This window comes from Lampetra planeri, chromosome 47, assembly GCF_965212315.1.
Source record: "Lampetra planeri chromosome 47, kcLamPlan1.2.h2, whole genome shotgun sequence".
In the NCBI taxonomy this organism is placed as follows: domain Eukaryota; kingdom Metazoa; phylum Chordata; class Hyperoartia; order Petromyzontiformes; family Petromyzontidae; genus Lampetra; species Lampetra planeri.
This window is the reverse complement of record NC_136153.1, coordinates 8988180-8999911: the sequence shown is the minus strand read 5'-3', so window position 1 is coordinate 8999911 and position 11732 is coordinate 8988180. Positions and strand designations below refer to the sequence as shown.

The window sequence follows — 11732 nt, the reverse complement described above, 5'->3', positions numbered from 1 at the left end:
AACCAAATAATAATTGTAGCCAAACTCGTGCATTATTGTGGATCATCGTGGGTAGAAACACATCTAGCACAGAACGTATTTTATGAGACCCGGAAGGTCGAAATTAGTCCAGAATAGTGGCGAATATTGGCATCAAAAGCCAACAGTTTGATGGACGAATTTTATTTATTCATGGAGACGTCACTTTTGCTCTATTTTCTTTTACCCATAATGCTCCACGGCAGCTCGTACAATGTAGACGGGGCCTCTATGGCTCTGGGGGGGGGGGGGGGGTCATGTCGGAGCCACTGAGCCAGCATCACTGAGACCCTGGGTTTGAATTTAGAGTTGCCGCCTGTGATCAAACCGGGTTCTCAGGTTTAGCGCATTGGTGGTCTCTGCCAGGTCACCAATGACTGCACTAAAATACCTGTTAATTTTTTAAGATGTAAAATGTTTAATTAACTTCTGCTTAATCCAGTCATACATGAATGTCCGTGTTTATGATTCACTGAGACTGACAACAACAAAAAGTGCACGACAACAGCGTGCAGTGATGCACGATTCGTTATGACCGTAACCCCGTCACACCGAGAGGGAGACAAAGGCGACACGCGGGTATCAGGGAACGACACCTCGTCATCAGCGACCTCCTGTTGACAATCCGTAAGAGTTGAATGGGCTCGAAGGAGAAGCATCGACAGAAGAAAGAGGGACGATCGCCCATGGGCACAGGCGCGGCGATGGAGTGCCGGCCACTCCGAAGGGTCGACCGCCGCGGAGACGGAGCGATGGGATCTGCTCGCGTGCAGGAATGAGACGGACGGCGGCAGCGCCGGAGCGTGAGGGTTTCGCGTGGGGGGGAGATCTCCATCCAGCAGTGGATAGATACATGGCCGCCGATGGTGACTCCAGGTCGAATGGATTTTTTGCTTTTCCATCGGGACGGCTGACGGGCGGCGAGGCGCTCCCCAAGAGCGTCAAGCAGCGCCCTCTCGCGGTGGGGGCGGGTGGCCCATTGGAGCGGCCCCTATAGGAGCGGCCCTATTGGAGTGGTCCCATGTTGGAGTGCCCCTATTGGAACGACCCCTTATTGGAGCGGCCCCCTATTGAATTGGTTCTGTGGCGTCATATTTACAGAGCCGTCCCCTGCCTGGAAAGGAGCTCTGGCGACTGTAGGAGTTGATAGAGAGACGGGTCTTGTAGGCTCACGACAGCGAGATGACTCCCATAACAACACAACTGGCACATCGATAAAAACCCACACAACGCACGAAATCAAATCTCTCGACCATGTAACCCTCCACGCCGTGTGCCTACCAAGGTGCCGTCTGTGACAGATTTAAGGGCATGTTTTGAGCGCATAGCAACGGCAAGATAGGTCACTGACTACACCCAGGAATTGGATAAATGGACCCTGGGCTTCAATGAATCACACAAGCCTTAGAGCCAATAATAAAGCAAAGCCTTTCCCATGAAATCTTATTGACATTGCGCCACGTGATAGCACATTTTACAATTCTGGCAATCAAGCATGCAGCAGCAGCAGGAAGTTGTTTTTTTAGCTCTTGCATTTTCTTTTTTATCTCACTCTGGACCATATTGTAAAGCCACTGTCGGTCTCCGCTGCTTCAATAGAGGAGGAACAGGAACAGAAAGACACGAACTCTCTCTCTCTCTGTGTGTCGAAGCAGCAGAGACCAGTCAGTAGCACAGAGACGCGACATTCTTGGTGGATCGCAAACGAGCGTACGCACCTGACAGCTTAAATAAAACAAAACGTGTTTTTAGATCCACACACACAACAAAACGCCCAGTTATTTATATATTTACGTTAAAGGGTGTGGTGTTGGTGCCGGTTTTTTGACAAACCGGATTTTTGTTGCTCCTGAGACCCCCCCCCCCGTGGAAGAGGGTGGGTTGGCGCTACCCGGGGATATATTTGCAGCTGACAGCCCGTGACTGCCTCGCTGCCGGCCCCTGCCTCGCTGTGGCGACTGCCTCGCTGTGGCCCCTGCCTCGCTGTGGCCCCTGCCTCGCTGCCGGCCCCTGCCTCGCTGTGGCGACTGCCTCGCTGTGGCCCCTGCCTCGCTGTGGCCCCTGCCTCGCTGCCGGCCCCTGCCTCGCTGTGGCCCCTGCCTCGCTGTGGCCCCTGCCTCGCTGCCGGCCCCTGCCTCGCTGTGGCCCCTGCCTCGCTGTGGCCCCTGCCTCGCTGTGGCGACTGCCTCGCTGTGGCCCCTGCCTCGCTGTGGCGACTGAACCAGCAACCGCCCGGCGCCGCGCCACTTGCGAAGCGCATGAGTTCGGTCGCGAGCTGAGGTCGCGGTTATCCGCAGCGCTGCGCGCCCCCCCCCCCCGCCGCGATGGCTGCTCGCCGCACTTCTTATTTCGAGTTCGTGACGAAGACCCGGGGAGCCAAGGAGCAGGGAGCGAAGGAGCAGGGAGCGAAGGCCGAGGAGCTCCGCGCGTTCAAGGTGAGGGGGGGAGGGGGCTAAGTCGTGTTTGTTCCAAGTGCCGCTGCCTGTACATCTGCTCCTGCCCGCTGCACCCTCTCGCTCTGCGTCTGTGTGCGAGTGGGGGGAGCGGTGGTGTCGCGGTTCGCGCGCCGCGCTACGGACCCCGGCTACCCGAGTTCGATTCCCGCTCACGGCGAACACCCAGTGACGATTATCTGAACCGGTCCTGGGCCTCCCCTAGGTCGACTCAGCCTCAAATGAGTACCTGGTGAGGTGTGTAAACATCGCCACTGGGGAGACAAAGGCGGGCGGGCGTGGTGCTGACCACCCACCCCCCTCGTGTGCCATGCCGGCTTCATAGGTGTGCTACTCGCTAACAGCGTTTGCCCCAACAGTCTGTACAGGCTATACGGGGCATCTTTGTGTGCACAGCAAGGCCACTGCTGGTGGAAGAGCTGCACCATCGAAGCGGCTCTTAAGAGAGCCAGCCCCTCTCTAGCTTTTGCCCTCCTAAAATCAAGGTTGCCCGACTCTTCTTGGGGAAAAAAGAGGTCTGCGTACCCACATTTTACCCCACCCACTCGAGCCTCCCGATCGCCGTCACCTGCGCTGGTTTGCCGTGGCAATGTTGTTGTCACGCTGCCGTGGCCAGGGCGGACAATGTGGGCTGGGGGACTTAATGACGTCTAATTGTTTCAGCTGCCGCGCCCGGAGATCGACTCGTTAATGACGTCCACGGGACTAGTGCCGGATTATCCTGTAGCAAAAGTAGCTACACATGTAGCTACGGGCCCCGCACTTTCAAGTGCCCCGCGCTGAATGTTCAGTGATTCTGCACTTGCTCTATTACTATAGTACTATACCGCCTTCAACTTTTATGAACGACCGGGTGTTTAATGTTAGCTATTTGTCGTATTATCTGGCTGCATAGCAAATAAAAAATACAATTACTTTACTATTCAAGTTAAACATTTATGCGTTTCAATATTTACGTTTTGAAAAATATATTTAGGGCCCCTTTATAACAACATGTGCTACAGGCCCCGCACGAGCTTAGTCCGGCACTGCTACAGACGATCGCCAGGGTACGAGACGGGGGGGGGGGGGTCCGGGTTCCTTGTGTAGGCGCCACGTTAAGTCGAGCAATGTTGACAAGTTGAGCAAGAGCTGTGTTGCAGTGCGGCCACACCAAGGGGGGGGGGGGGGACATGCGTGGAGGCGTGTTCGCTGTGGACGGTTAGCAACATTCCAGCAGACGACGCCGACCTCCCAATTGTTGCAAAGCAATGCGACCGTCACATATCCGCCCTGACCAATTAACCGCCCGGCGTGGAAGAGCAGGTCAAATACCCTCCAGAGGGGATCTCTAAAGGGCTCCCTTCAGTGCAGACCCTTCTGCCAGCAGTGGCGTGAGCAAGACATTGCAGGGCTGCACCTTAACCCCTTTTTTTATACAGGAAATCCTCACTAAAGTCTAAAGATGTATTTTCAGGAGCGTCCTGCATTGAGATGATTGTCCAAATCCTTATTGAGAGCTTAACAATGCTTGTATATTCGTCAAAATGCATGATGTGTATGCACACAGGCATGCAGCGCGTGCGATTATTTCAACCCCACCATGGCTACCGAAGGGCGATTGGTAACTTTATCACTGCACTGTGGCAAGTCTACAGCAGTTGTTATTCATAATGAAGGGTGTGGGATTAGATCGTGTAAGTGTTAATGTGTCGTAACCCTCCACCACCCGACACAGCCATTAGGGTTTGTCACGTGAGCAACACGCGCCAATTAGTTTACTACTTCAGCCCACGGGTGTGTTGGAGAGTGAATCCACAACAATTACAATTTGAGTAGTGCGACGTTTCGCTGGTAATTAATTACATCAACCAGTATTTTCGGGCGAAGTTCCAGTTGTTCTACGTGAAGAGTGGCGACCGCCATAGGAATGAGGAATTTCCACCACTGTCAATGGAGATGAGCACAGCGCCACCCTTGTTTGAAGAGGGATATGTTTGCGTAATTAATGTAAATGTTACCCATTTATGACTACTCGCGTAGGCGCATGCATTTGCCTTAATGATATTATATGGTGATGTTAAACAAGTAAAATATTTAAAAATACTTTTTAAAAAAACACGCTTTAATGAAATGTACTGTCCGAGCTGCCCCTCCCCCTGCCCCCTTCCCCCATCGCCCCTCCCCTCCTTCCACATCCCCCGCCCCTCGGCGTGGCTCCCCGAGGCTGGTCGTGACGTCAGGGACCACGTGGTGATTGACAGGCAACGTGAGTTGAGCGTCTACAATTAAGAGCCGTAAAAAAGATCGTTAATTTTTTTTTCAATGATAGATTATAGTCTTGTCATCAGTATGACATACCTATACCAAGTTTGCAGTCGATACGACATTGGGAATACGGTTGAAATTGAGTTACAAGATTTTAGGATACGACAACACACAGTAAGTTAAATAAAAGCGTGTAAAATGTAAAACAACATATGTTTTGGATTTTTTTATGATAGAATATCGTGTTGTCATCAGTATGACATCGGTATTTCAAGTTAGCAGTCGATAGCACATTGGAAAGTGGGTAAAAATAGAGTTACAAGATTTCTTTTTTGCGGATACAACAGACGGAGTGAGTTAAATAAAAGCGTGTAATAAAAATAATAGTAGTAATTGGTTTGTACTGCGTGGGCAGTGGGGCGTTATCGCAGGGCCATTGCCACAAAACGTGACACATGAATGTCTAATATTTATGGGAGCCACGCAGGCGAGATGTTACCTACCTCGTCTGGTACACAGGAGGTCGCGGGTTCAATCCCGACCCTGACGCGATGGTGACCCACCTCGTTGAGCTATCATTTGTGATCGCCAGGTCGCTTCTGAAAAGGAGCTAGATATGTCCGTGAGCCTTACCTGGTAAAATAAAACATAATTTAGTTTAGGAAAATATATATATTCCGTTTCAAGGCTACAGTGTTTTTGGGGAATGTGCTGAGTTTGATGATTTAAAGTGTAATTAAAAGTGTTCGGACTGGAAGTGATGAATAATAATTGACGGGGAGACAGCCAAGAGAGTGGAACGCGTTCCAGAGGAGATGGAGCGGTGAAATCGGTTCGCTAGCCAGTGTCAGTTGGTTTTATTAAATCCCACAAATTATTCTGGTGATGCCGCTGCTGCTGCGTTGAGATCGGTGCACAAATGTTGTGGCGCAATTCACGACTCCGGGGCAGGTTGCGGTTAGGGGCTCACGCCACGTTGTTAAGGGCTTACGCCGAACCCCCCTCCCCCCCTAGCCGATAACTCCCCAAGGGACAGGGGACTGTGATCCCTACAACCCGGACTAACTCGGCTCTCTCCTCCCTGCCCCGGGCCGGTACTACCCCGGGCCGGTACTACCCCAACCTCGGCCGGTCGGGCGGAGTAGCCTCCCCTAGCCTCGTGTGAGGATCAACTACCCGAGTCTCCACTCCCACCCCCGACCAACCCCGGTTACATCCCGGGTCGCCCTTTAAATCCCCCCCCCCCGGGGGCATGACGTCACCGTCCCCCAAGGACGTCACGTTCTGACGCCACTCTCCGAGGACGAGCGTGACGTGACGTCACCCACTACACCCCTACGCAATTAACAACAACACTGCCTTAAAACAATAAGTATATATAATTAGTGACGTTTTGAGAAATAGAGGGCCATTGCCCGAAACGTCGCTGGTTATATATATATTTATTGTAAGTCCGCAGTGTTGACCATTGTGGGAGGTGGCAGCTGCTTCGGGTCAGTCCTTCATCCAACAGTGGATAGATGATGGCCGATGGTGATGGTGGTGATCATGAGAACATTGCATCAAAGTAACTCCCCATTCAACCGTGCAATGGGGCAGTGCTGATCTGCGTAGGGGAGAAAATTACACATTACCACGGCAGGGGTCAGTACATGCAGAAGAAAAGCAATGTTGATTTCCCACAAAATACTACTACTGTTCATTCCATTAGCTCTGGAGTGGTGATGATGGTGGTGTTGATGGTGTTGGCGATGGGGTTGGCAATGGCGATGATGATGGTGGCAGTGGTTGTGGTGGTGGCGGCGGTCTTGGTGGTGGCGGTGGTGGTGACGATGGTAGTGATTGTGGTTGTGGTGTTGGTGGTGGTGACGATGGTGGTGGTGATTATGGTTGTGGTGTTGATGGTGGTGAAGATGGTTTTGATGGTAACAGCGGTTGTGGTGGTGGTGACGATGGTTGGGGTGGTGGTTGTTGATGGTGGTGATGGTGTTGATGGTGTTTGTGGTGGTGGTGTTGATGTGGTTGTGGTGTTGATGGTGGACTGGCAAGATGAATCCGATGACTCCTCACTGAAATTCCATTGAAGTGATCTGGGAGAGGGTGGGGGAGGTGTCACAATGGCCGTGTCGGAGCCACCAATCAAGTAACGCCGAGAGTCGCCTTTGGTCGGTCCCAAGAAGTTGGACACCAGCTTCGTTTCCCCCGTGGAGTCGGCGAATGTGGATGCTCTTAGCCCAGTCGCCGGTGACATGGCCCATTATGAACAATCCTGACGCCGAAATCCGAGGCATATAATTAAATGTTAATGTTGTTAAATGTCACCGGACCTGTATTTAAGTGGGCTGCCACGGTAACCTGTTGAAACAGACCTTCGTAAGGAAAACCGACGGCGACCTGTTGGGCCGCCGATGCGCGTGACGAGCTGCCGTGGGTATTGCTGCGAGCGACGTGCGAGGGATTCGCGCCGCTCACGGGGCCCGCGTCACTTTCTATAAACATTCAGCTGCCTCATCCGGGGGGCAGCTATTACAAGCCGAGCGATTTCGGTGCTGTGAAATGTGCACGTTACAGGAGTTCATAATGGCCATGTCAGGACGACTGAGACAGCATTGCTGAGAAGCTGGATTCAAGCCCTGGGTCTGGGTGTCCAATATAAATATAGTAGCTCGTGTATGGCTATGTATGGTGCGAAAGAAGTCCAACATACAACATTAACAACTGCACTCGCACCATACATAGAATGCAGACAAAGCGCGATAAAAGCCAACGGTGATGACAATGATGATGACGATGACGATGGTGACGATGACGATGGTGACGATGATGATGGTGATGATGATGATGACAATGATGATGACGATGACGATGGTGACGATGATGATGGTGACGATGATGATGATGACAATGATGATGACGATGACGATGGGGCGCCTGCAGCAATGGCTTCTGTGCGACTAATCGCGCGACAAACGCGGACAGCGGGATGAGCTCAGCGGAGATGCGGGACGCTCCGTCGATCGACTGCGGTACTTTGTGGGCTTCAAATATATTGCAAGGCCCCCTTTTAAAATAGGCGGCGGGCACAAACGTGATCGTGCCAAAGGGAAGGCGTCGGGTCCTCGACGATCTGTGCGTTATCCGTGTGCGTGTGCGAGTGAGTGGTAGGTGCATGAAATCAGCTCTATCGGCGATCGTGTTTTGGTTTATGGCATGCGCCATGATTTAAGGGGTCCGTTGTTCCATGTTTGCCGAGTAAACAGCAGCAGCAGAGAGAGAGACACGAACAGCCCTAGAGTGAGAAATGGCCGTGTGTGATTTATGATCTCCAAACACACTTGAACCCGGCCACACATGAGCAATACAACTGTAAATCGTGATAACCGTGGGCATTTAAAAATAAGATCAGCTCCTCCTGCAATCAGAAATGAGCGAGTGCTCATGATTTTGCATATAAATGACTTAATCTCTGGTTTGTTTGCTTTTTTCTCGTGAGCCAAAGATAAAGGTCCCGGTCCGCAATCGCTGACTCACGCGCCCAACTGCAGAGCGGCACCATCCTCACCGTCGTTATGAACTAAGATCCCCCGTGTAGCCTCAACAGACCTTCGGCGAGAGTGCTGTTGGCGAGTAGCACCTGTGAAGGGTGGCACGGCATGCACGAGGGGGGTGGGTGGCCTGCACCACGCCCGGCCGCGATGTTTACACACCGCACCAGCTACTCATTTGAGGCTCGGTCGACACAGGGGACTGTCAATGTGTGGGAGAGAGTGTCGTCCCCTCGCACGTGTGGGAATTCTCTCGGTGCTCGGCTTTCCTCCCACATGTGAACACTCATTAAGTGGCTGAAAACCATCATAATATATTGAGGACCGCAGAGCTCGGGAAATTGTTGGCGGCGGCTCACCAACTGGCTGCTGCTACCACCTTTCCCGCTCGTCCGTGGTTCCTCGTCGTAACTCCCTTGCACCAACAGTCGCCATGACACAGTGAGCACCACCACCACCACCACCACGATCGTCGCGATCGCCGGCGCCGCCGTGCTCACGGTTTTTGCCATGGCTCCCCACAGACGCTGCGCAGCGGCTTCCCATGCCACCCGTCGTGCATGGCGTACGACCCGGTGCAGCGGCTGCTCGCGGTGGGCACTCGCTCCGGCTCGCTCTGCGTGTATCCTCGCACGCGCCACCACGGCGCAAACACCAGGGACCGCGTGACCCCACCCCTGCCCACGGCACCCACACCGCGGGTCGCGTGACCCCACCCTGCCCACGGCACCCACACTGCTGGTCGCGTGACCCCACCCTGCCCACCGCACTACCGATTCGTCGGCAATTTCACGGACGTCCACCCAGCCTCCACAGAGGCTACCAAATGCCTGGGTATCCTCGATATCCACACAGATAACGTTGCAAATATCACCGTGCATTACGAAAGAAGAATGACCAACATTTACCACAGGCAGGGTGGCTACCTGACTCCGCGGTTGAGGTGAGGGGGGAGGGGTGGGGTGCGTGTGAGACGGGGTCACGGCGCAAAGCAGAGGCGTCCATGAGATTTCTTGCTCAATTGAGCAAATTCCAAATTCTTGTGGTTGGTTGGCCAGCTTATAGCCCGACTACCGCTGTTGACTTTCCCACAAAGTGGTACTATGTTTATTGACCCCGGGAGGTATGATGGGCTTAGTTAACCCCCGCAACTGGGACTTTATCTCGTGACCTTCCGATTGCGAGCTGCTCGCTCTACCAAAGAGCCGCGTGGCTGGCGGGGGGCGGTGACGCCGGAGGCGGCAGCCCGAGTCGCTCCGCACTTGGGAGGCCGGAGCGAGCGGTCTCCCAACGGGCCCTGGGCGTCCCGCGTTGACCCGCGTGGCGGAGCGTGGCGGAACGACCCTCGTGAGCGACGCGGCATGTGGAAGATCCTCGTCCCGGCGGTGGATTGGCAGGAGGCCTCGCGGTGCGCACGGAGCGGCACGGGCGCCAGGTGGCCGCGCCGCCCTGGCCTGCGAGCGGGCGTTCGCCGTCTGCCGGTCGGGGCCCGTGTTGCCGTTGGTTCTCGCGATACGTAGACCCAAAGATTGAATTCGGTTTGTTTCGGCGGGAAGGTGCCCGAAGAGCTGCCCGTCTCTGCTATTCCACGGGCGTCCACGACGGCTCTTCGCTACGATCACAGTCGCGCCGTGCGCGAGGCGTTCCACGAGTGTCGGTACCATGTGCGTCGCCCACTACTGGAATCGGGGAGCCGGTCGGCAACGCGCGAAACACCCACGGCCGCATCGCTTGACGAACAGACTGAAAATAGATGAAGGGATGAACAAAACCGATGTCGCCCAACAAAGCGAACGCAGCCAGAAAACTGGGAGCGACCCACACGGACTCGGGAGAGGAGGAGGAAGGCTGCAGACGTGAGATGTGCAGAAGTCGTCAACTCTGCCCTTCGACAGAGGGATACAATGGGGGAAGAAGCCTCCCGGACCAGACGGGATGATTCCGGACACCATCAAAGGAAGCGGGGACCAGCTGTTGCGACAACATTCACTCAACTTTTATTAGTTCGTTGGTGAATCCTATTCATCCTCTATGGGATGTAAAGCCACAATGAGTTCCTCTCCACTTCTTCCTGTCCTTGGCAACTTGTTGAGCATCGTCGCGAGAGAGGTCGATCACCGCCACAAGCTCGTCCTTCATGTCTCGCGCCAGGTGCATGAACGAAATCCCTCGAGCGTGGAATCAAGAGCCGTCCATGGTTCTTCTGTTCACAAAGGGAGATCAGCGCTGTTCTGAACAAAAACGACAAACCCGTCCGCCTCTTGGTCGCTCATTTCATACGGAGGCTTTCACCAACGAAACGCTTCACAACGGGTCTCTGTGAGGGTGAGAGGTTTATTGCGAGGGGCAGGGTTGGGGTGGGAGGCAGGCCGCGTGGGTGTAATGCTAGCCAGAGCTGGAAGCAATCCACCACCGAGTGGTGGAGAAAAAGAAAATCAGTTGACCCTGACGCCGTCATACGACGGCCGACTCTCGCCATTCATCCTTCACACCCACTGGGACGCTCTGCAACCTTTAGGCCGCATCACCGCCATACCCATTATGATGATGATGCTGATGGTGCTGATGATGGTGATGCTGCTTCTTATGATGATGCTGCTGATCATGATGATGCTGCTGCTGATCATGATGCTTGCCGCCTTGACCGCTTACTCAGCTTCGGCCAGCCAGGCGTGGAGAGGTTCTGCGAGCACGAGTCGCAGGCCGGGGTCCTTCAGCTGCACTTCCTCGTCAACGAGGTGAGCCCCTCTGCCGCATGCGAGCCGAGCCGTGGCGGCCACCTCGCACACGCGCCCCTTCCCCACCGCCGCGTCCGAGCCGTGCCGAGCCGTGCCCGCGCGGCACCCTCGCCCTACTCCCAGTGGCGGATGATGCTAGTGCGGGGCCTGTTGCATATGTAGCTACTTTTGCTACTAGGATAATCCGGTACTGCCTACTACGGGTCGGGTGTTTATTTTTTTCCACCGACCTGTTCTTTTTGCCGTGCCGAGCCAGAAAACCAAACCGTCGAGTGCCGGTCTCGCTCGGCGCATCAGGATCCGGCTCGGACCGGCGGTTCATGAACGGTGCGACCATTCGCAGGGCGCAAGGTTAAACTTCTGGTCCCGCGGGTACACCATGTGTCTGTGTTTGTATCTGTGTGTATACATCATGTGACTGTGTGTGTACATCATGTGGCTGTGTTTGTATCTGTGTGTGTACACCATGTGGCTGTGTTTGTATCTGTGTGTGTACACCATGTGACTGTGTTTGTATCTGTGTGTGTACATCATGTGGCTTTGTTTGTATCTGTGTGTGTACATCATGTGGCTATGTTTGTATCTGTGTGTGTACATCATATGGCTGTGTTTGTATCTCTGTGTGCAGTTGCTGTGTTTGTGTGGCCACCCACCCCGTCTTGTGCCGTGCTGGCCTTCATAGGTGCTGCTCGCTAACAGCACTTGCCCCAACAGTCTCTTGAGGGTATACG

The 11732-nt window shown here is 54.0% G+C and overlaps 1 protein-coding gene across 1 annotated transcript in view; it reads left to right on the top strand.

Moving 5' to 3' along the window:
• The first annotated feature begins 871 nt into the window (after positions 1–871).
• The window catches only part of LOC144733451 (syntaxin-binding protein 5-like), a 32105-nt gene continuing 21244 nt past the window's right edge, over positions 872–11732 (top strand). The window contains 6 exon segments of the mRNA XM_078615359.1: positions 872–979; positions 1771–1883; positions 1885–2325; positions 2327–2453; positions 8788–8885; positions 10920–11001. Of these exon segments, the coding sequence (XP_078471485.1) occupies positions 872–979; positions 1771–1883; positions 1885–2325; positions 2327–2453; positions 8788–8885; positions 10920–11001 (969 nt within the window).